Raw genomic sequence first — 26154 nt, forward strand, 5'->3', positions numbered from 1 at the left:
CAAATGTGGTTTCCCCAGACTGATAAGGAGGACAGTTATATCACATGACAAGGTGGCCAGATTGGAAAGGATTATTGTGGTCTTGTTAAGGAAAGGTTAGATTTACTATTTTTAAACAGGAAAAAATTTGTGAATGAAAACAAAGTCATTTTATTTTCAGCCTGAGTGAGAATTTAACTTTGATGTCATGATGTCTTTTCCAACAAGGACAACAAACAAATTACTTTAAAACCAGTAAAAAAAGAAAAGTAAAATAGAATTTGTTCTTTTCTCCCCTTCATGGCTAGGTAGTTTGTACAGGTTCATAGACATAAGAAACTTCATTTAAGAATAACCTAAGAGTTAAAGCAAGCAGAAAAGACATAGAAATCTGAAATATTTGACTTTGTACTTTCCATATAGTAAGCCAGGTTTGTGTTAACTGTTACTGAGAGGAGAGATCAGGGCTTATGTAGTGTAAAAAATCCTTAAACTACTTCTTTAAGGAAACGGAAGATATTGTTGAGAATATGTGGTATATGCTCTGGGTTAATTTTTTATGAATTTGGAAGACTTTAAATAGAAACTGGACCATTATGTCATGTATCTTTACCAGTTTTAGTAGTAATATGGTAAATGATCTAAATGTGGAAACTAGTTATAGCTTGTTCCTTATAGAAACAAAATTGTTCAAATTTGGATTTTCCATGTGTGTGTATGTGTGCTTTTAATTAGATTTTAATGTGTGTGTGTGTGTGTGCGCTTTTAATTAATTTTAATTGGCTGTAAACTTTGTACATAATGTATACACTGTTTATCAGAATATAAAAGAAGACAAAAAGGATTAGGAAGAGGTTATATTGCATTATAAATGTAAAATTACATATTTTAAAAATGGAATCAGCCCCTTTTATGAAGGTGCAAGGTTTTGTCTTTAATGCTATTGTCTCCCATACATGCTAGGAGAACAAGGTGTGATCCCTTGACTTTAAGAAATTTATCTAGTAGGGAAATTAGACATGTACACAAATATAACTCTCTTACAGGATAAAATACAGTAAGTACTGTAATGGAAAAAAAAAGTACATTTGGTAGGTAGAGTGTTGATTGATAAGCTAATTGGTAAGTTAGTACAAATTATCTTTTATTGTGTATAAGGTGAATTTCATATACAAGGTGAACTAGCCTGTAGTTGTTTTCCACTTACTGTTAGAAATGTTTTGATAACTCTAGTTTGACTTTGTACAGAATAATAATGAATTTAATTGAATGATAATTAAGATTTTAGAAAATTCATTTTATCCGTGGCATTTCTATTAATGATAAATTTTCTTTCTCAAAAGTTTTTTAATCAGGTTCTGATGCTTGGGAAAACATCTATCAGCGATTTGTCAGAGCATGTCTTTGACTTAATTTTGGAGCTCTATAATATTGATAGTCATTTGCTGCTCTCAGTTTTACCCCAACTTGAATTTAAACTAAAGGTAATTATTTTAAAAGTGTTACGGTTCTGTCAACCAGATAAGCAAAGAACATTATTTGTTGCTCTTTAATTCTTACGGTGGTAGTTTTAGCTGAATGTTACAGATGTGGTGGTGTGTTACTGTTACTTATTTACATGTTTGTACCTTACCTCTTTGTTAATCTGCAATGCCTGGCATGGTGCCTAGCAGATAGTAGCCACTTAATTAATGATGATATTTTCCTTCAGATAATTTCCAGATAAATCTTAGGATGTGACTAACTTTTGAGGTCTAGCTATACATGAAGTTTCTTTTCAAGTTTTAGTGGTTCCCAAGACCCCTTGATTAGGCCGTGAAAATAGTTTAGGGTCTCTTATTCACATATCGTGAAATATTTTCCCTCTGTATATGTTATGTTATGCCTATGTTGAAAGTTCCATTACTTTTCACATAGTTCTCTGGAATCTTTTGGTGACATGTTCCTATTGCCTTGACATTAAATTATGTCATAAAATGGAGTTTCATTTGTAGATTTGGGGAATAGTCTTTGTTCTTCCAATTATTACAGGAAGATTAAAAAAAGCTGGTTATAATTAGTCATCTTTGATGAAACCTGATGTTACCATCCAGAGTAATTCTTAAATGATTTCCATGTTATATTTCTTGTTTGCAAAAATTTTGATTTGTCTCTTTCAAAACAAGAAAATAAACAATCCGTATTTGTAGTGTGAATATCCCACAAAACTACCAACTGATTATTCTCGTTTTATTCTGGGGTATATTTTTGGTCTATTTCTCAAGTGAACCACTTGATTCACTGGCCTGCCTGCCCCATATCTTCCCATGTAGTTAGCAATTTTGATGAGGCAATCATACTTTTAATTTTTTTGTTGGTCTGATTTTCTTTCTTTTCTTTCTCTTTTCTCTTTCTTTTCTTTTTTTCTCTTTTCTTTCTTTTTGTAAGATTTTATTTATTTGACAGAGAGGACAAGTAGGCAGAGCGGCAGGCAGAGGGAGACGCAGAAGCATGCTCTCCGCTGAGCAAGGAGCCTGATGCAGGGCTCGATCCCAGGACCCTGGGATCATGACCTGAGCCAAAGGCAGACGCTTAACTGACTGAGCTACCCAGGCGCCCCAGTCTAGAATTTTCTTTATTAAAAATACTGAATACTGTAAGAAATATAAAAGTAAGGAATTCTCATCCCTGTTTTTAAGTTTGCCATCTATTATAGAAGAGGAAAAAATTCAGATTTAATAAGCCAGATATTGTAAGTGTGCTAAAAGATAAACAGCGTACAATTGAAACAAAGGAAACAGATAGAGAAGCATATAGAGGTGTAGGAAGGTGGGTGAATTTGTGGAACACAAAGAATTATAGTTGGATAGTGGCATAAAGTAAGTTTAAATCATCCCTGGCAGCACATTAGAATCTTCACGTGTGGAGCCTTAGTAAACAAAACAGACGTCTGGGCATTAAACCAGACTAGTTGTTTTGATCAGAATTTTTGGCAGTAGAGTCCAGGCATTCAGTTTTTGGGTTTTTTTGGGAACTTTAGAGGCCATTTTTTTTAGATTGTTTTATTATTATTTTTCTTTTTGTAATAGCTTTATGCAGATATAATTCACGTACCATAAAAATCACCCATTTAAAGTAGACAATTCAGTATTTTTTAACGTACAGAGTCATGCAACTTTTGTGACAATTAATTTTAGAACATTTTTATCATCCCCCAAAAGAAATTTTAAACCCTTTAGTGGTGACCTTCCATTCCTCCAGGACCCCAGCTGAAGACCTCAACCCAGTCACTAATTTACTTTCTGTCCCTGTAGATTACCTATTCTAGACATTTCTATAAATGGGACCATAGCATATGTAGTCTTTTGTGACCGTAATCTTTAATTTAGCATAAAGTTTTCAAGGTTCTTCCATGTTGCAGTTTGTGTCAGTACTTCATTCCTTTTATTGCTAAATCATATTTCATTGTATGGGTATACCATATTTTATCAGTTGATGGACATTTATGTTGTTTCCATCCTTTGCTATTATAAGTAATTGCTGCTATATTATGAATAGTGCTATTATGAATAGTCATGGGCAGATTTTTTAAAATTTAAATTCAGTTAATTAACATAAAATGTATTATTGGTTTCAGAGGTAGAGGTCAGTGATTCATCAGTCTTATATAATACCTAGTGCTCATTACATCACATGACCTCCTTAATGTCCATCACCCAGTTACCCCATCCATTCATCCCTCTCCCCGCCAGCAACTCTTAGTTTGTTTCCTCTGATTAAGAGTCTCTTATGGTTTGTCTCCCTCTCTGGTTTTATCTTGGTTTATTTTTTCCTCTTTTGAGAGAAGATATTTGCAAATGACATATTAGATAAAGGGCTAGTACCCAGAATCTATAAAGAACTTCTCAAACTCAACACCCAAAGAACAAATAATCCAGTCAAGAAATGGGCAGAAGAGAGGAACAGACATTTCTCCAAAGAAGATATCCAAATGGCCAACAGACACATAAAAAAGTGCTCCACATCACTTGGCACCAGGGAAAACAAATCAAAACCACAATGAGATACCACTGCACACCAGTCAGAATGGCTAAAATTAACAAGTCAGGAAACAACATACGTTGTCAAGGATGTAGAGAAAGGAGAGCCCTCCTACATTCTGGGTGGGAATGCAAGCTGGTGCAGCCACTCTGGAAATAGTATGGATTTTCTTCAAAAAGTTGAAAATAGAACTACCCTGCAACCCAGGAATTGCCCTACTGGGTATTTACCCCAAAGATACAAATGTAGTGATCCGAAGGGGCACCTGCACCCCAATGTTTATAGCAGCATAGTCCACAAATAGCCAAACTATGGAAAGAGCCCAGATATCCCTCGAAAGATGAATGGATAAAGATGATGTGATATATACACACAAGGAAATACTGCTCAGCCATCAAAAAAATGAAATCTTGTCACTTGCAACGGTGTGGATGGAACTAGAGAGTATTATTAAGCAAAATAAGTCAGAGAAAAACAATTATCATATGATCTCACTGGTACATGAAATTTAAGAAACAAGGCAGAGGATCATAGGGGAAGAGAGGAAAAAATAAAACAAGGTAAAATCAGAGAGGGAGACAAACCATAAGAGACTCTTAATCATAGGAAACATTCTGTTTTACTATTATTTTTATTTTTTTCCTCCAAATTTTCATCTAAATTCTATGCAACATATAGTGTAATACTGGTTTCAGGAGTAGAATTTAGTGATTCATCACTTACATAAAATACCCAGTGCTCATCATCATAAGTGCCTTCCTTAATACCCATCACCCATCTAGCCCATCCCCCACCCACCTTCCTCCATTAACCCTCAGTTTGTTCTCTGTCATTAAGAGTCTCTTATGGTTTGCCTCCCTCTCTCTTTCTCTCTCTTTTTTTTCCTTCCCATATGTTCATCTGTTTTATTTCCTAAATTCCAAATATGAGTGAACTAAATGTTATTTGTCTTTCTTTGACTGACTTACTTCACTTAGCATAATACACTCTAGCTCCATTCGCATCATTGCAAATGGTAAGGTTTCATTCTTTTTGATGGCTGAGTAATATTCCTGTGTATGTGTGTGTACACGTGTGTGTGTACATACCACATTTAGAGGTCATTCTAATGTACCCCTGGGGTTGAAAAGTACTTACTTAGAGGAATAGTGAAAGAACTAATAGAGATGAGTTAGGTCATTTTATGGGAGCTCTTAGTGCTTGGCTGAGGCATTGGTTTAAAATTAAAAAAAAAAAAAAAGATGTACAGTGTCTTCGTAGCACTTTGAATATCAGTGTTTTTTGATACAGTCACATTTTATGTTCAAGTGTAGTATTGTGGCTGACTCAGTCATTTAACCATTGTGTCATTTGTTGGAGGTACCAAAACCAATAATAAAATTGAGTTCTTGTCTCCATGCTACCCATAATAGAGTAAATAAAGCAGAAATTAGTTTTTGTGTGTGCAAGGCTTCATCATATTGTTGAACTCTATTATGAATCTGGTATGTGTAGGTGAGCTGATTTCTCCTTTTTGGGACTTCACATATTTATTTCTACAAAGAGTTTAACCAGTACAATCATATAGATTTTTCTGTTTACTGTAGGCCTTGTCTCTTCATGTCTGTTTTTAAAAACCACAAATAGTTTTTCAAGGGTCTGCCTAGCTTTGATGTAGTTTTTGAATTTGACTGTGAATGGAAATAAGCCTCAGATTTAAGAGGGGCCTCTAACATTTATTCAAACTTTGGGATATATTTTCATGTAGGAAGTACTGCTTTAACAAGATGTTTAGAGCATTTAAGGGATTATTTATTTTTTGCAAAGTATATTGGGCATTTTTATGTATACTTTTTCATCTCGAGTACATGAAAGTTTTTCTGTGGGATTGGGAGATGAGGAAAATCATGGGAAAATTATTACGACTCTACCTGATGGTTTTAAAGCTGTTTGTGTTTTATTTTAGAGTAATGATAATGAAGAACGCCTGCAAGTTGTTAAACTACTGGCAAAAATGTTTGGTGCAAAGGATTCAGAATTGGCTTCTCAAAACAAACCACTTTGGCAGTGTTACTTGGGCAGGTATATGATTTTGATGTCCTGTTTAAAAGTAATATATGTTTTAATCTATTTATATTATTTTAAAATGCCGTCCATATTTAATATTTTCTTGAAATTATAAAAACGAAGGGTTTTATATATTGAAATTTTTGAGTGTTAGTACTGATTGGCCATATTTACAATTTCCCTTTCTCTTTTCATCTTATTTTGCCCTTAGTAATTTTTGAAAGACTTAAAAAGCTATCTCAAAATATATTATAATCATGAAGTTAAAATGTGTTATTACATAGCAGTGAATCATTCTAACTGAAATTAAATCATTGTAAGATGTTGTAAGGACAAGGGGATCCACAGAATGAATAAATAAATGATATGTATGTCTTCCTCCTAACCTCCTTTGTACATTTCTATTTTAAAGGAAGTGATAACCTGGGTTCCGTATATGCTTTTGATGTCCACACACTTGAAATTGGTTGCAAAATTGAGTGTGTTTGTATGTTTCTTTTTTCTATGAGAAGGGTTCATTACGTTTCTAAAGGTATCCCTGACCTTGAATATATTAAAACCACTTGAAGTGCCCTGGCTGAAACGTACTTTGACCCAGAAGATAAAGGAGAATTTTTTTCTTCTGCTTAAATTAGGTTTTAAGAACTTTTACTCTATTTCTTTATACATTGAAATATTTGCATGTTATAACCAATTTTTCCATCTTAATACTAGAATTGTCAGTGATTATAATAAATTTAATCTCTTTTGGTCTTCTTTTTCTAATTTGTTAAATGACATATAAGCTTTTATAAATGCTTGCCAAGTGCTAAATTCTTAATCTGATTTCTTAACGCAATAATATATGACTAGGTGCATTAAACAAATAAATTTTAGCCTGTTGTCATTTTGAGTTTGATTTCTAGACTTTTTCCTTTAAATACGATGGAAAGTTCTTGGGCAGTAGAGCAGAATAGTTTAAATGTTTAATTATACTACTCAATTTAAAGTCCACCTAATGTGGTAAAACAAAAATACAGTTTTTACTTACAGACAGTTACTATATTTTTAAATCAGGACTTGGATTACCCAGACTTTATTTTGTAGGTTAAAATTTGTCACATTTCCATTACATTGTAATTTTTCCTTTCCTTTTAAAATTAATGACCTAAAACTGAAACAGATTACTATCACTTTTCAGGAGCTAGAGTATTTTTTAAAGAGGTCTTGTTATATTTATTTATAATGGTTAAATGGTACATGTTTAGTTGAAAAATGGGAAAGTACATAGGGATGGAGTACTTGGACTCAAAACACTCTGGATACTAGAGACCATAGGCTAGATGTTATAACTTTTTTTTTTTTTGAGTGTACTTCATAGAGCATTTTTTTCCTTGTAATAAGCTTTTATGAATAATTTCGTGCTCATTTTGAAGACCTCTTTTGTTTTCTCCTTTATAATACTAAATTTGTTATGGTATTGGGTGATAGAAGATTTGGAAACCTTTTGATATTACAGAATTAGACATTTGAAAATATTGAATGGAAAATTCTCACTTTACTTTGATGTTCTTGTTGTTACTTAACAAGATTTTTTAAAAACATCACTGTTTTGTAGTCCAGGATGAACTAATATATATAGGCTTTCAACATCAATGGTTTAGAGACACTGAGACATCATGTGCTTTATGATGGAGGGAACAGGATTCCATCTATGAAATAGTCTTGCTGAAACAGTGAATCTGGATATGATTAAGTGTCTAGATCTAACTATCAATTTGTAAGATTTAGGAGAGAGGGGGAGCCTATTAATTGAAACCAGAGTAATACAGATCAGCAAAATCTAAACTGTGGAAAACACTACACACACAAACACAGAACAATTGCTTCACCCAATAAATTATAAGGAAAAAAAATTGGAGGAGAAATACAAAATAAAAGATACTTAAACGACATATCTTTCAAAGAGTTTTAATATTTTAGAGATACATACTAAGATACTTCATGGAAAAATTGGCTTTGGTATTAGTTGAAATGTAATGTGATGGTTAGCTGGATAGGAGTTAATTTGGGCTCAGTTTTAGAGTCATGTAAAATAATACGGGGGTTTAATGCAGGATCTGCTACACTTTTAGTGAATGCCCTACGTTTAAGAAAGAATACTTTGAAGAAAAGATTTCTTTTCAGACACAGTTTGGGATTTATATAATGTATCTCTGACCTATGCACACACACAGGTTTATATATAAACATATGTATTTAAAAGAATAATATAGGAAAAATCTTGTCATTCTAATTTTTGTGCTTGAGCCAAATGTGTATTTTTTTTTTTTTTTAAGATTTTATTTATTTATTCGACAGAGAGAGACAGCCAGCGAGAGGGGGAACACAAGCAGGGGGAGTGGGAGAGGAAGAAGCAGGCTCATAGCGGAAGAGCCTGATGTGGGACTCGATCCCATAACGCCGGGATCACGCCCTGAGCTGAAGGCAGACGCTTAACCGCTGTGCCACCCAGGCGCCCCCAAATGTGTATTGTTTATACATGCTCCTTAAAAATATATAGATCTCACAGGAGATTATCCTAGTTTAATATAGACATTCCAAAGCATTCATAGATATATAGCTTATCAAAACTTTGTTGAAATAGTCTAGCTTTGTTTTGAATTATTCTACATAACTTGTTTTTTTCTTTTAATTAGAGAAATAAATATAAATTAAGTATAGATTAAACAATAATTGTTTCTCTTATTTTAAAGATCATTCTGTGCCTTTCTGTTTTATCAGATTTAATGACATCCATGTACCAATCCGCCTGGAATGTGTGAAGTTTGCTAGTCATTGTCTCATGAACCATCCTGATTTAGCAAAGGACTTAACAGGTATTATATACCCATAATAGCAAACATGCCTAGATGTTCTTTGGTGAAAAAAAATCAGTTTTATGTATATTGGGGGAAAAATGCCATTTTTTGGTTATTACTGTGATGTGTAAAGTCATCTTCTTTCAATTCATCACAGAAGTTACTCTCTGAAGCTAGAATTTTTACTCCTTATACCTATTAGTCTAGAAACACCTATAAAAAGTCAGTTTACCAGAAACAATATGAGTTTTTAGTATAAGAACAATTCTAAAGGTATTTCAGGTGTTTGGATTAGAACTTGACTTTGATGTTCTTTACTATTCTTTAATGTTTTGAGAACTTAGGTAAGCGTCATTAATTTGTAAACTATGCCAACTGGAGGTAACTTTTCTGAAATCTGTATAATTACAAGGCATTTCAGAGCTTTGCATTTTTGTTGTAATAAGGATATCATGTATCTGAATATTGCTCCTCTAGTAATTTTTTTTCTTTTCTCTTTTCTCTTTTTTCTTTTCTCTTTTCTTTTCCATTTTCTTTTCTTTTCTTTTCAAGATTTTACTTATTTAGGGATGCCTGGGTGGCTCGGTCAGGTAAGAGTCTGCCTTCAGCTCAGGTCATGATCCCAGGGTCCTGGGATAGAGTCCCACATCCGGCTCCTTGCTCGGCAAGGAGCATGCTTCTCCCTTTGCCTGCTGCTCCCCCTGCTTGTGCTTGCACTCTCTCTCTCACAAATAAATAAATCTTAAAAAAAAAAAAAAGATTTTATTTATTAATTTGAGCAAGAGAGCACGAGTGAGGGGGAGGATTGCAGGGAGGGAGAAACAGACTCCCTGCTGAGCAGGGAGCCCTATGGTCAAGGCTCATTCCCAGGAGCCCAGGATCATGACCTGAGCTGAAGGCAGAGGTTTCACCGACTGAGCCACCCAAGCGCCTTTAATTTTTTAAAATTAGGAAATTGTTCAGAAAATACAGATGACTATAGTAGCTACTCTGTTTTCTTCAGAAATGTTAGCATTTTGCTGTATTTGGTTAAGAGATTAAAAAAAAGAAAATAAATTGTAGATGTAGTTGAACTGCCTCTCATAAACTATTCTTCCTATTTCCACGGGGGGTAGGCACTCCATTAAATTTGGTCTGCATCTTGTTTGTTTTTCTATCTACGTCACATGTATATTTGTCCATAAATGATATATGGTATTGTTATGTGTTTTAAAAATTTTATTGAAATGGTATCATTTGAATTTGTTGGAGTTGAACTTATTTCTCCTATCTTATGTTTTTTATTTCCATGCTTCTTACTTTTTTTTTCTTTTTTTCCTGTTTTCCTCTTTTCTGCTTAATTGATTAATTTTCTTTGTTTTCATATTTCCTTTTTTCCCCTGTGGGCTTGGGAGTTAATATTCGCTTTTGTGCTTTTACTGCATAATTGATCAGTGAAGTGTAAAGTTAATCAGAACTCTCTAGTTTCTTTCTGAGCAATCAAAGAACCTTGAAAGTTTTAACTCTGAATGTTCTCTTTCCATCATTTACATTATTGTTTGTTATTAGTTATTTACTCTTTTTAAAACTTTACCAACTTGTAGTACATTTTTAAATGCTTTTTTTTATGGTCTTTCCTTATGGTTGCTTTTTAAATCTTACTACTTCCTTTTGAGTTTCTTTTGATGAAATGATAAAGTATATTCTTTCGTAATAGTTTCTCATAGTAATGCCTTTGGATTTTGTTGAATTTCTACCAGTTAGGTTTAAACAGCAGGTATTTCTCATTTTCATCCTTTTTGGGGGTGAATCCTGCCTGGATCCCTCTACCTGCCCACTCACATCTGAATTTGGACTGCTTGCTCTTTGAGCTTCTGCTTTATAGCATTGATTTTCATGGGATCTGTTCTTCCTCCCTCTTTCGTTACCCCGCCCCTTAATTTTCCTTTCCTTCTCTCTCTCCCTCCCTCCCTCCCTCCCCCTCCCCCTCTCTCTCTCTCTCTCTCTCTCTCTCTCTCGTGTGTGTGTGTGTTTCTCCTTTCTCTTCCTTCTTCTCTTTTTCCCTGATGTTCCTTTTACTGTAACATTCTGTTCTTGTGTTACTGATGCACCATTCTCTGAAAAAATTAATGTTGGTTAACTTATTTTTCCCGCCTGCTTTTGTCTGTATTTTCCATGTTAGAGGCTTTCCTCAAATGCTTGTCAAGCAGTAGCTCTCTGCTCATAATTAAGAATGGGGGACTAAATAAAGAGCTGTTTAGAAAGCCCCGAATATATATATATATGGGATTGCCGACTCTGAACCTCGATTTAGGGTGATCAGGGTGGGTTGTTTGTTAGAAAACTTTTAGTTTAAATACTTCTTTTCTACTAGTCAGATTCCCCACTGAAGAGTATCCTATTAGGAGTTTAAGTCTAGTTGCAGGTGTCTTTGGGACTCTTGCGTTGTTACTTTATTCTTTTTTATTATTGAGTGGTATTCTATTGTATAAATACACAATAATTTGTTTATCCACTTTTTTGTTTGATGGTTATCTGGGTTGTTTTTGATTTGGGGCTGTTACGATTACTCTGAGTATTGTTACAAGTGTTTCAATAGATTTATGCTTTTATTTCTCTTTGTAACAGCTTAAGTGAAATTGCTGGTCATAGGGTAAATATGTGTTTAATTTTGTAAGAAATGACTGAGTTCTCCATATTAGCTATACTATTTTAAACTTGCACTAGAAATGTTGAGAGTTCCAGTTCTTCAGTGTTCTTGTCAGCATTTTGTATCATAAATCTTTTTGATTGTAGTCATTCTCATAGGTCTTTCTGTTTTGTTGTAGTTTTAATTTGCACTCTCCTGATGACTGATGAGATTATCTTTTCATGTGTATATTGATATTTTCTTTTATGAAGTGTCTGTTTAAATTTTAAATCCATCTTTTAAAAATTGGCTTGTCTTTCTTGTTGATTTGTAGTAGTCTATATATATTCTGCATTTTTTTTAAAGTATAAAAAACTTAATTTTCCCATAGTCAGAACTTCAGTGCACAGTTTACTGTTAGCTAAATAGATGTTTTGATTTTTTATAGCTATCTAAAATATATTTTAGATGTGAATAATTTCACCAATAACCTTTTAAGTCCTTACCATTCATTGTTTGGAATATTCGAAATGTTTGAATGTTTACCAAAAGATAGTATGTAGTTTCATTTTTTTATGAAACATTTATGTTGTATGTTGTATGATTTCCTACTTTTCAGCCTCTGGGTACATTAAAATTTTTTTTTTTCTTTAGTTCCCATCACTTATTTCACCTATTCCCCCACCCTCCTTCCCTCAGGTAACCATCAGTTCTCTATAATTGAGTTTGTTTCTTGGTTTGTCTTTCTCTCTCTCTCTTTTTTTTTTTCCTTTGCTCCTCTGTTTTCTTAAATTCCACATTGAGTGAGATCATATGGTATTTGTCTTTCTCTGACTGATTTCACTTAGCATTACATTCTCTAGCTTTATCCATGTTGTTGCAAATGGCAAGCTTTCATTCCTTTTTATGGCTGGATAATATTCCATTTTGAGAGAGAGAGAGTGTGTGTGTGTATGTGTGTGTATGTGTATGTCTCCTCCTCTTCATTCATCTATGGATGGACACTTAGGCTTTTTCCTTGGCTTGGCTATTGTATGTAAATAATGTTGCAATAAATAGGGATTCATGTATCCCTTTCAATTAGCATTTTTGTATTCTTTGGGTGAGTACCCAGTAGTGCAATTACTGGCTTGAAGAGTAGTTCTATTTTTAACTTTCTGAGGAAATTCCATACTGTTTTCCAGAGTGGCTGCACCAGTTTCATTCCCACTGACAGTGCACGAAGGTTTCCCTTTTTCCATATCCTCACCAACACCTGTTGTTTCTTGTGTTGTTGATTTTAGCCATTGTGACAGGTGTGAGATGATACCTCATTGTAGTTTTGACTTGTGTTTCCCTGATGATGAGTGATTTGAGCATCTTTTCATGTATCTTTTGGCCATCTGTCTTTGGAAAAATGTCTGTTCATGTCTCCTGTTCATTATTTAATTGGATTATTTGAGGGGTTTTTTTTGGTATTGAGTTGTATCAGCTCTTTATATATTTTGGGTATTAACCCTTTATATCATTTGCTACTGTCTTCTCCCCTTCTCTAGGTTGTCTGTTAGTTTTGTTGGTTGTTTTCTTTGCTGTGCAGAAGCTTTTAATTTTAATGTAGTCTCAGTAGTTTATTTTTGCTTTTGTTTCCCTTACATCAGGAGACATATCTAGAAAAATGTTGTTACGGCCAATGTCAGAGAAATTACTACATGTGCTCTCTTCAAGGATTTTTATGGTTTCAGGTCTCACATTTAGGTCTTTAATCCATTTTGAGTTTATTTTTGTGTATGGTGCAAGAAAATGGGCTAGTTTTATTCTTTCGCAATGTAGCTGTCCAGTTTTACCAGTTCCATTTGTTGGAGAGACTGTCTTTTTTCTGTTGGATATTCATTTCTCCATTGTTGAAGACTAATTGATCATATAAATGTGGGTTTATTTCTGGGTTTTCTATTCTCCATTTATGTGTTTATTTTTATGCTAGTGCCATACTGTTTTTAATTCTACCATTTTGTAATATAACTTGAAGTCTGGAATTGTGATACCTCCAGTTTTGTTTTTCATGATTGCTTTGGCTAGTTAAGGTCTTTTGTCATTCCATACAAATTTTAGGATTGTTTGTTCTAGTTTTGTGAAAAATGCTGGTATTTTGATAGGAATTGCATTAAATCTATAGATTGCTTTTGATGGTATAGACATTTTAACAGTATTTATTCTTCCAACCCATGATCATGGAATGTCTTTCTATTTCTTTGTGTCATCTTGAATTGATTTCATCAGTGTTTTTTTAATAGTTTTCAGAGTACAGGTTTTTACCTCTTTGGTTAAGTTTATTCCTAGATATTTTATTGTTTCCGATGCAATTTTAAATGGGATTATTTTCTTACTTTCACTTTCTGCTGCTTCATTATTAGTGTACAGGAATGCAACAGATTTCTGTACATTGATTTTGTATCCTGTGACTATATTGCATTCATTTATCAGTTCTAGTGGTTTTTTGGGGAAGTCTTTAGGGTTTTTTGTGTATAGTGTGTCATCTGCGCATAGTGAAAGTTTTACTTCTTCCTTATCCATTTGGATGCCTTTTATTTCTTTATGTTGTCTGATTGCTGTGGCTAGGACTTCTCAGTACTACTTTGAATAAAAGCGGTGGAAGTGCACATCCTTGTCTTGTTCCTGACCTTAAGGGGGAAAAGCTCTGTTTTTGGCTCTCGGTTTTTCATAAACGGCCATTATCATGTTGAAGTATGTTCCCTCTAGACCTACTTTGCAGAGGATTTTTATCATGAATGGATCTTGTACTTTGTCAGATGCTTTTCCTGCATCTGTTGAAATGATCATATGATTTTTAAAAAAGATTTTATTTATTTGTGAGAGAGAGAGAGAGAGAGAGTGAGTATGAGTGGGGGGAGGGTCAGAGGGAGAGGGAGAAGCAGACTACTGCTGAGCAGGGAGCCCAATGCAGGGCTTGATCCCACGACCCTGGGATCCCCAGGATCATGACTTGAGCTGAGGGCAGATGCTTAATTGACTGAACCACCTGGGTGCCCTTGATCATCTGATTTTTATCCTTTCTTTTATTGATGTGATGTATCGTGTTAATTGTTTTGTGAATATTGAACCGCCCTTGCGTCTCAGGAATAAATCCTACTTCATCGTGATGTATGATTTTTTAAATATATTGTTGGATTCGGTTTGCTAATATTTTGTTGAGGATTTTTTGCATCTGTACTCATGAAAGATACTGACCTATATATTCTTTTTTTTGTGATGTCTTTATCTGGTTTTGGTATCAGAGTGATACTGGACTCATAGAATGAATTTGGAAGTTTTCCTTCCTCTTCTATTTTTTTGGGATAGTTTGAGAGGAATACGTATCAACTTTTTAAATCTGTGGTAGAATTTTCCTATGAAGCTGTCTGGTCCTGATCTTTTGGTTTTTTGGGAGTTATTTTGACTACAGATTCAATTTCATTGTTGGTAATTGGTCTGTTCAAAATTTCTGTTTTCTTCATGCTTCAGTTTTAGTAGGTTATATGTTCCCAGGAATTTATCCATTTCTTCTAAGTTGTCCGATTTGTTGGCATATGGTTTTCCATAATATTCTGTTATAATTGTATTTCTGTGATGTTGGTTATTTCTCCTCTTTCATTAATGATTTTGTTTATTTGGGTCCTCTTTTTTTTATGGCTAGAGGTTTATCAGTTTTGTTGATCATTTCAAAGAACCAACTCTTGGTTTCATTGATCTGTTTTATTTTTTAAGTTTCTCTATCATTTATTTCTACTCTAATCTTTATTATTCATTCCTTTTGCTGGGTTTAAGCTTTGTTTGTTCTTCTTTTTCTAACTTTTAGCTGTAAGGTTAGGTTGTTTATTTGAGTTTTTCCTTCTTGAGGTAGGCCTGTATTGATATAAACTGCACGTTTTTTGTAGTTGGATAAAAGATAGCTTTGAAAGATCTAGAGGTCTAACTACTTTATATGCACATTTTCAACCATTCCTCATATTTTCAGCTGCATTCTTCATCTTTGCCTTTCTCGTTGCTTGGTGCCTTGAATTTCTAAATGTTTTCATGGTTCTTCTGCCCTGGAAATGAACTTATTTATTATTTTCTTCCCTTTTTGGATTTCATCTTTTTCTTTTGTTTACAAGTCCTACATCGGCCACAGTTTTGTTGAAAAATCTCTTTTGCTATGATCTTTTCTCTTGTACTTGTCCCTTTTAAAAGACATTTTCTGGGGTGCCTGGGTGGCTCAGTCGTTAAGCGTCTGCCTTCGTCCGAGGGCGTGGTCCCAGGGTCCTGGGATCGAGCCCCACATCGGGGTCCCTGCTCTGCTGGGAGCCTGCTTCTTCCTCTCCCACTCCCCCTGCTTGTGTTCCCTCTCTCACTGACTGTGTCTCTCTCTGTCAAATAAATAAATAAAATCTTGAAAAAAAAATAAAAGACATTTTCTTAGGGTTTCAAGAGTGAGCTGAGGTTAATATATGTTAGACACACATGTATGTCTTATCTTTCTTGACAGTGTGTTTGTGAGATTCATCCTTGTGCCTTCAGCCATGTTTTGAGGGACATGGACATATTGTGAAGAGTATTATTAGCTGCTTTGTCATTCTAATAATCAAGAATTTCTTCTTTCTCTTGTTTTCTCTTCCTCTGCACAGTTAGGACCTGTAAGTTAATAGCTCTTGTGTATATGTTTCATATGAATGATTTGTTTTGGGGAAGTTGGGATGCATCTTAAAATTGATGGTGTTGTCATTGGTTTTGTCTTAGTGGCACCTAAAATAACATCTATTGCACTTGAAACAAGTAAAGTGAAAGATAAAACTACTGTGTTTATCTTGGTGGGGAAATGAACTTGAGATGTATTTAACAGGCTCCATTTGAAATCAGTGCTTAAAATAGCTTTCTTTACTGAGTTAGATAAAATAACATTTAGGAAGGTTTTTTTGGCAGTGTACGGTCTTTCTCATTTTTGGAAATAGTTCCTGCTATGGAATGCTCACACTGAAAATGCTTAAGACCTGGGTAGTGTTTTTTATGGGTGTTTGCATTATAATTATTTGTTAAACTGTCAATTTATGGGGAGGTAAATGCATTTACTGTCATAAGCACGATTTGCTGTATATAGGCATGGCTAGACACATTGCTCCAAATCCAAACAATGAAATTTTAGCTTACTGGTCTTACAGTAAAAAGTGGAATAATATTTTGTTATGTTCAGGTTCAATTGTGTTACCTCTTCCTTAAGCCTCTAATATATCATTACTGAAGAGTGTTAATTTTTTCTTTCAGCTTTCTCAGTGTCAGATCAGAACTGCCATGTTTTTGACTGTAAGGTCTTCCTCCAGCCACTTCTAATTGTTAAATGTTTAATTTCTTCTGTGTTCCCTTTGCTTTTCTTAGTTCAGTTACATGGACTTTCCTTGTGGTCTTTCCCGTAATCTTATTTCTTGGTGGCTGATATTTTAATTTTATTCTTTCTGAAACCTTACTTAGGGTTTCCCTAGTTAAGGGATAGAAGCTTGAATATTCTAGCCTTTTCTCAGTAGAACCACTTGACTTGGATATTCTAACTATTAAACAAAAAACAGAAATGAAATATTTAAAGTCATATACTACTTAGTTCAGTTGTATGGTTTAGTTAATGAGGTTAAAAACTCCTTAATACAACTACCTGCCCCCCAAATGGGGAGGGGTTTTAGTACTCAGTAGTTGCATGTAAACTCCTGTATTTTGACTAAAGGACTGACCTTCATTTCTACTCCCCTTTGTCCTCTGCTCTTAATTTTCTTGAAACATTGAACCTTCTGCTTAGGTTTTGTTTTGTTCTGGTTTACTTACAAAGGACTTATGCAATCTTTTAAAACATTTCAGTTGTTAAAGTTCCATTTTAATCAAATAAAATTTTGTCTTTCAGAGTATCTTAAGGTGAGGTCGCATGATCCTGAAGAAGCTATTAGACATGATGTTATTGTGTCTATAGTTACAGCTGCTAAAAAGGATATTCTTCTGGTCAACGATCACTTACTTAATTTTGTGAGAGAGAGAACATTAGACAAACGGGTAAGTAGGAATAATAATTAGTAGTAGTAGGCTTTTACTTTGAATACTTTAAATTTAATGGTATTTCATTTGAAAATATTGAGACTTAAATGTAATTAACCCTTTTTTGGGGGACATTTTAATATTTAATGTTTATGAGAAGGGTTTTTTTTTCACATTAAATTTTGTTAGGTTTTTAAATTCAGGTTATTTGTTCTCATCTTAAAAATGAGTTGGTTCTAAATGGTAGTCAGATGTTTAGCCTGGACACTAATTTTAATAAGTGACTTGTTAAGGCCTCTGACACAATTTCTTATGTTGTTGGCTTTCTTCTGTTTCTTTTCATATGGGTATCAGTTGATAGTCCTTTAGCTGGTATTATAATTTCTGTGGAGTAGAAAATAACATGTTTTCAGCTTAGCAAAGCTAAACCAGCAGAGCAGCATGCTTCCAGCCTATCTTCTGTGACCCTAAACCTTTCCTCTTGAATGAGCACCCACTAGCTATACGCATTAATCATTGGCTTTTAAGAGAGGTACCATGTCTTCTTATTGTATTCATGTTGCCTGGAGTATATTAGACACTCAGTAAAGTATGTGAGTGAATGTTCATTCTCTCCTCATCCCCAGTGCCTTTCCTTTCTGGTGTGGGTGTTACTGGATTTAGGCTTGAGTAATTTTGGTGAAGGATGAAAATCATTGATGTATTTGGGGGTTAATTAGCAAAGAAGGTGGGAGGCCTGTTCGTAGTTGTGAATAGTTTTGACTCGTAAATACTTTACGACATTTTTAACAGTTGCTTACAAGGTTGATGTGCTGTCTTCATCATTTAATGCTCTCTTTGGTAATGCTGGTTGTGGGGAGAGAATAGATGGCCAGGAATTGCATAGTTTTCCCTCCAAATCTATAGGTATTAGGAACAACTTATTTTAACTAATAAATTTAGACTTGTCTTTTTGAATATTTCATTGGGTATTAATGAAAGGTTTAAAAGGCATAAAGAAGGAAAAGGAGATTTGTTTGCCACATGGTAGGATAACAGCCTTCTTAGTGTTCAGGTAGTCTTTTTCTTTGTTAGACTTGGAATTTGAGCTAAGTATCTGTGTATTGTTGGGGTCACATAAATTCACATTTTTGATAATCGTGTTGTATTCATCATAGGGCTGCTTGGTTCATTCATATAAATATTAATTGGGTACCAAAAAATAATGGAATATATTTATGTTCTTCGCAGTATTAGAATATGCTCTATCTTTATATTCTCCTTAAAGCAGCAGTTTGGGGAATTAGAGTTACCGATAAGATAGAGAATTAGAAAGTTCCTACAAACATATTGAATTCTTATTTTATGAGTAAAGCTTTTGAAGTCTTTTATTTCAGTATGTATCAGTGGTTGGATGAGATAAGGACTGTTCTGAATCTGCTGTAAGTAATTGAAAGAAAAACGAATGGAAGAATATACAATGAATGACAGACTGCAAAGGAAAAAAAAAAAAAGAAACATCTGTGCAGCTTCATGAAGTTGTAAACATTACTAACATCTTACTGGTTGTAGTGCTGTTTGTAGTGCTGTTTGTATAGAATTAAAGAATAAACTCGTCCCAAGATAATTAAGCAATATTAGATATACTATAGCAAATACGTATTTTGAAAAATAGTTGAATACCTTCCTTTTACACTTGAACTTGATTCTCAAATATACAAAATGAACTGAGTGTCTTTACTCAGCATTTGATAAAGCCACTGTCATGTACCTCTAATTGAAGTATATTTATTATACTCCATAACTGGAAAAAGTGTATAAGAGATAGGTCACAATTAACTCAATCTTGCCTTTTAAAATTTTATAGCATACTTTGCCTTACATTCTAAGTGACTTTTTTGATGGTGATTAACTTTTGTTTTTTAGGGATAAATGATTAAAGCATTAAAATTCTTTATACATGCTTATATTGCTGTACCTTACATAGAAGATACATTAAAATGATAGTTGTGTTTTTTTCATAGTCATAAATTGATATCCACTAACTGAGGATTGATGAATATATATTGTGTAAAGCAACTCAAAAACAAGAAAACAGACTTTCCTGAAATATAATGTGAGCATTTTTAAGTTTTAAGAAAGCATTTTTGTTTTTACTTTAAGTGGAGAGTGCGCAAAGAAGCCATGATGGGACTTGCCCAAATTTATAAGAAGTATGCTTTACAATCAGCAGCTGGAAAAGATGCTGCAAAACAGATTTCGTGGATCAAAGACAAATTGCTACATATATATTATCAAAATAGTATTGATGATCGGTAAGTTAAGGACACCATATGTAAAATATATGGCGCATTTGGTGTATTCAGCTGTTGTTGATCTGTTGTTTTAGGTAAACTGTTTTCTTTATAACTTTAAAGTCTCTCAGTTTTTACTGCAAGGTAAAGGTAGTGACTGACTAGTTTTCTTCCCACCAAAGCCATAAATGAAGCAGTAATGTACATACAACTTTAGGAAAGGATATAGCTTAAATGTTTGTTTTTGTATACTATTTTTAAACAGAGCAGTACTTAAGAGTAGAAATGTGTGTAATAATTTAAATTTTATTTCATAGGTTATTTTTCAAATAAAATGTTTTCAAATAAATGAAACCTTTTGGATTATAGACATTTTAAATAAACAGTTTCTACTGAAGGATAAAGACAGTTTATAATTTTATTTGAAACATATTATATGAATATAATCTTTGTATTTTTCTATTATAGTATAAAGTTAGATCTTGTATGGATCCTGACCACTTAGTAGTTAATAGATCTGTGAATCCTGCTTGCAGTCTGAATTTATTTCACTTGATTGAATTTATTTTATTTTATTTTATTTTTTTATTATTTTAATTCTTTTTTAATTTTAATTTTTTAAATTATGTTAGTCACCATACAGTACATCCCTCGTTTCTGATGTAAAGTTCGATGATTCATTAGTTGCGTTTAACACCCAGTGCACCATGCAATACGTGCCCTCCTTACTACCCATCACCAGTCTATCCCATTCCCCCACCTCCCTCCCCTCTGAAGCCCTCAGTTTGTTTCTCAGAGTCCATAGTCTCGATTGAATTTATTTTAAATTCTTAGATCCAAATGGTCTTGCCCATAATAGATGAGAGTGAGAAAATTAAGAACCAGTTGGCCACCTTACAATTTTAAGACTTATAGGAACTAGAAACTGGGTATCTTAGGTTAACATTATCTAAAAAACTTCAGAGTTATTATTTTTATAAAATTGACATTTTTAGACTTTTTGAGTGTGCAGCATCTTTGCATGGAGATTTGCATTATTATTTGCTAGTACTTTCTTTTTTTTTTAACTTTTAACCAGGTCTTTTCATGGTGCTTACTCCAAAAATTCAGAAGAATCTTAAAAATGTCTTTATAATTTTAATTTAGAGATGCTTAGAATTTGTCATTTGGAAGGACCTGGTTTTTTAACACTTTATTATTCAGATAAGGAAACTGAACCCCCATATACACTCACGGTCATGCAGAGGTAGTTATCTTAGCTGGGTATAGGGCTATTGCCAGTACATACAGCTAAATCTTTTTTTCAGCCCCTCTTATAGAAGGAAATCATTGATTTGGAAATCTCATTTCCAATCGGAAAGCAGAAACTTCTTTTGTATATATTCTTTGTGTGTTTTGGAATTATATATACAAATTTAATACATAAGAAAAATCATTATAGTACCTTCTCTGTGTTTTTGTAGATTGCTTGTTGAACGCATCTTTGCCCAGTACATGGTTCCCCACAATTTGGAAACTACAGAACGGATGAAGTGCTTATATTACTTGTATGCCACATTGGATTTAAATGCTGTGAAGTATGTTTCAAATGTCAAATTTTGTTCTTTTCATCTTTTTCAGTGTATTGGATTTTATGGGGGAAAAAACCACAACTGTATTTTTAAATGTTAACAATTTATGTAATACAAACATTGTTTAAATGGTCAGACACAATAAAATACTTGGCTGTTTTTTCAAAGGTACTGCTATCGACATGAGATTAACGAGGATTTTTGTAAGCAATTAAAAAATAGAGCTCATTGACATGGACTCTTTCAGGATTTGATTTTTTCCCCCATTCATATTGTTGTTTCAAGAAGTATTGATGTATCTTTTTGTTTTTTTCCTTAAGGCGTTAAGAAGGTCCATACTGAGAAAATCCTACCACCTTATTTTGACCTCATACTCATTTGAATTTTGCTGTAGGGCAGTAGGGTACATATTTATAGCCTCAACATAATGTTATAATTTGGCATACGGGTAAGCACTAATATATTTTAATGACCATTTTTCATTCGGAAAATACTTTTGAGTGCCTTTATACGGAATTGGCATTTTGGACATGGAAGAGACATTACTAATTGAATCATACTGATGGTTAGGAGATTGAAACCTAGAGATTGATTTGCTCTAGGTTTTAGAAATGTAGATCCTTTGCATTCCAGCAAATGTAGTTAAAAGTGGGGGTTTAAATGTTCAGAAGTTGGAATTCTAAGGAACTGCATATAATTTTCATTGCTACCTCTGCTTAATGGGACTTTTGACTTCTTCCATGAAAATTATTTATGTGCCAATTATAACTTCCATAAAAACATTGAAGAAAAGGTTGTAGAGGTGAGAAATGTAAATTTCTTATTTGCTATATTTCAGGCAGAGGAGTATGTATTATCAGTGGCTGCTTTTGTGCTTTAACAGCAGAATTGAGTAGTTTCAACAGAGACTGTATTGTATGGTCCACAAAGCTTAAAATATTTATTATTATTTATTTATTATTATCTGGCCTTTTATAGACAAGCTTGCCAACCCCTTGTGTAAGGGGTATTTCCTGATTTTCACATGAGGAACTGAATTCCAGAGGTCAGTTAACTTGCACAAAATCACATAGTAGTAAGAGACAAAGTCAGGATTTGAACTCTACCTGGTTCCAAAGTTTATTCTTTTTCTACTGCACACAGTAAAATATGTTACTACTATATTTAATTGATTTTAAAACATAAAATTGTCATATGCTAACAGCTCTAGAATTAGAGTGCATCCCTATCTTCATGGTGCAGTTGATGGCTTCTTAGAATGAATGAGAATAGGATTGATCGATCTATCCATCTCCCTGTTTGGGACAACCTATGTGAAATCATAGTCTAGGCTTCTTGACTCAGCTCACCTGTCATTCATGAGTAAAAATGAAAGACACTGTTACGCAAAAAATGAGTTCACCACTCATATATCCTACTTCAGAAAATTATTAAAGAATAATAATTTTTTTTGGTAAAAAAGGAAATTCAGAAGGAAGGAATAGGATGTAAGAAGTGACAAAATTTTCAAACACTTTTGCAGATCTAAATAATACCTATAAAAACAACAACAACAATAATAATAATGATAACAACAAAGTTTTCTTTACAAGGGAGGGAGGTGTAGATTAAAAAGTAGGTTAGCATCTAGGCTGTTACTTAGCCAGCACACACTTCTTGGAACAGTATGTGAGAGCTCTTGAGAGTCCCTGGAATCCTTTCCCCACCCCACTTTCCCCTGTGCCTGAGCACAGCAGGACCTTCAGGCCCTTGTTCTACTGCCACCTGTTCTGCCTGATTGGTGCTGTGCCTTTGTGGAAAATTTTGAATACTAGGTGGACCCTATCAGATAACAGCATGTAAGATGGTAGCTAAACTGTTCCGTGGTTCTTTCGTCATAGAAGAGTGAGTGAAGACAGACATGTTAATTAGTTGGGCTGTAAATTAAGTGTGCGAATTAAAAATTTGTGTTGCTCTAGAAGAATAGAATTAGAATGTTGGCTTCCAAACCCATAGGAGCAAAAAAGAATTAAAAAAGAATTAATGAAAACTTTAATATAAGAAATGGAAAAGAAACATAATTGCAAATTGTAAATGTTATTTATTTATTTATTTTTAAGATTTTATTTATTTATGTGACAGAGAGACAGCCAGCGAGAGAGGGAACACAGCAGGGGAGTGGGAGAGGAAGAAGCAGGCTCCCAGCGGAGGAGCCCAATGTGGGACTCGATTCCGGAACGCCGGGATCACGCCCTGAGCCGAAGGCAGACGCTTAACGACTGCACTACCCAGGCGCCTCTGTAAATGTTATTTATAACTAAATAACAGTTATAAAACTATCTGTGTATCTGTATATATCTATCAGGGGGTGCTTGGGTGGCTCAGTCACTTAAGCGTCCAACCCTTGATTTCGGCTCAGGTCATGATCTCAGGGTCGTGAGATCAGTCCCTGCAACTGCTTCCCCCGCCCAGCACTCTTGCTTGCTTGTACACTCTCTCTGTGTCTCTCAAATAAATCTTTAAAAAAACCTATTATCAGATATCATCACTTAAATAACAAGTATGTTTGAATTAAAAAGTAAAAATGCTAATCACAAGAGATACATTGAAAAATAATGCCATGGAAAAGTCAAAAGTAAATTTCAGTCTATGGACCAATAGATTCTACAAAAATGGTTGGTAAGTGAATAGATTTTTATCTGTTTTAAGTTAAACACTTAAGGTATTCATAATATTTTTTAAATGATTTTTTAATTTTAATCAGCATTTTGGAATCAACTAACCTACTGTAAATCTAATACTTAACATTTTATTACTCTAATACTTTAACTTTACATTTGTGACTTATTTCTCCAAAAGTCCTTACATTTATTGTTATGAAATATTTAATGCACACAAAGAAATCACATACAAGTTTTGAAGCATACTAGTAAAGTAAATATATCCGTGAATCTACACCCAACTTGTGAACTCTTCTCCCTTTATCCTCCTGTCTTCCACCCAGAGGAAACCATTAGCCTTAATTATGTATTTCCTTTTAAAAAACAGTTTTATCATGGGGCACCTGGGTGGCTCAGTCAGATAAGTGGTCGACTCTTGATTTCAGCTCAGGTCATGATCTCAGGGTCCTGGGATCAAGCCGCATGCTGGGCTCCACACTCAGCATGGAGTCTGCTTTTCTCCCTCTGCCCACCCTCTGCTGTTTCTCTCTCTAAAATCAATCAATCTTTAAAAAAATAGCTTTGTCCAAAAAATAAAAAATAAATAAAAAATAGTTTTATCATACATATGTATATATCCCTCAATAGCATTTATTTTTGGTTATTTTTTAACTTTATGAAAGGAGAGTAATTGTGGATATAATCTTCTGTGACATTTTCCCCCCATTTTGTTATGTTCCTAAGATTCATCCATAATATATATAGCTTGTTGGTCATTCATTTTCTATGTCTTCCGAAACACTATCAGACATCTTACTTTTTGTGAATGTTTTGGGTCTTAAATTTTGTCTCTTTTTTTTCCTGAATAGTAATAATCTTGGTGTTTTCAATAATGTTTCTAATCTTATTACAGTCCTCACCACTCTGTATTGTAACATCTGTCCTACTTTATTCATTTACATTACCATTCTAGCCCAGAAGTCATGTGAATTCATAATCTCTAATTAGTTTGAAAGGCACTTAAAAATAACTGCTTGGCAGGCAGGTTCATTGTGAGAACTTGTTTGATAAGATCTTTCTTATTTGTTGAAAGAATCATGTATTTTATTCTGTGACCATCTTCTTTTGGGGAAGACAGAATACTTCCCATATTTAAAATTTTTAATGTGTATCAGTTTTGGGTAAGCCCCTAAGTTAACTAAATATCTTTTTAAAAAAAAGATACATTTGAGAGAGAGAAAGTGTGCACATGCACGCATACCTGCACCAGGCGAGGGGCAGAGGGAGAGAATCTTCAAGCAGATTCCCCACAGAGTGGGGAGCCTCACGCATGGGGCTTGATCCCACGACCTGAGATCATGACCCAAGCCCAAACCAAGAGTTGGACGCTTAGCTGACTGAGCTACCGAGGTGTCCCACTAAATACCTTGATTAACAAGAAAGAACAGAGGTAGGCTTGAGTACTCTCCGATCATGGTGTGTATTGCTACCTCCCCCAAGCTTCCTAGAACAACTGTTAATGACGAGAGTTAGTGGTAGTTTCAGGTGTCATGGTTGTGATGTCTTTCATTAGGCGGGCTCTCATCTAGACCGTTTTTGTACTCCCGAGTCTGGTGGGTAGTTTTGCCCACTGGGAGCGGAATGTTGGAGGAGGTTCTCTTCAACATTTCTACAGGTTTCTGACAGCCACCCATTGGTAGCTGTCTTTTTCTTTGAGTTAGTTCAAAGCCCTAGAGAGAAGACTAGACAGGTAACAACTGTAAGAGTACCCATTCCCTAATCAAATTTTTCATGTTTATTTAGTGACAGAGCTGGAATTCAGGCTCATAATTAAATTATATTTGTCTTCCTGTTGTAGTAATATTCTTTCTACTTTTCTTTTTAAGGATTATTTAGGAAGGTAAACACAAGGATAAATTGTCTTTGCTGTTTAAGATAATTTTATTAAAGTACTTGGGAAGATGATTTCCCTAAAAATATATTACAATACAAAATCTTAGTCAGTGATGGTCACTTTTTGATTTACACTTTAGCCATACTAGTTTATAATGGAGCTTTGGAATTGCTTGAGATTGCATCTTTAAATTAATAGCTATTAGAATTATAATAATTTCTGCTTTATCTTAAGTGAAGGCAAGTTTCAAAATCCAG

General features: G+C 34.0%; 1 protein-coding gene across 1 annotated transcript in view; it reads left to right on the forward strand.

Annotated features, from left to right (window-relative positions):
• PDS5B (PDS5 cohesin associated factor B) overlaps positions 1-26154 on the forward strand; it is a 186857-nt gene that overhangs the window by 84226 nt on the left and 76477 nt on the right. The window contains exons 8-13 of the mRNA XM_040621970.1: positions 1323-1463; positions 5945-6060; positions 8809-8903; positions 17393-17538; positions 19663-19814; positions 21257-21370. Coding sequence (XP_040477904.1) covers positions 1323-1463; positions 5945-6060; positions 8809-8903; positions 17393-17538; positions 19663-19814; positions 21257-21370 — 764 coding nt within the window. The remainder of the gene's footprint in view (positions 1-1322; positions 1464-5944; positions 6061-8808; positions 8904-17392; positions 17539-19662; positions 19815-21256; positions 21371-26154) is intronic.

The sequence above is a fragment of the Ursus maritimus genome, unplaced genomic scaffold (genome assembly GCF_017311325.1).
Source record: "Ursus maritimus isolate PB19 unplaced genomic scaffold, ASM1731132v1 scaffold_10, whole genome shotgun sequence".
Classification (NCBI taxonomy): domain Eukaryota; kingdom Metazoa; phylum Chordata; class Mammalia; order Carnivora; family Ursidae; genus Ursus; species Ursus maritimus.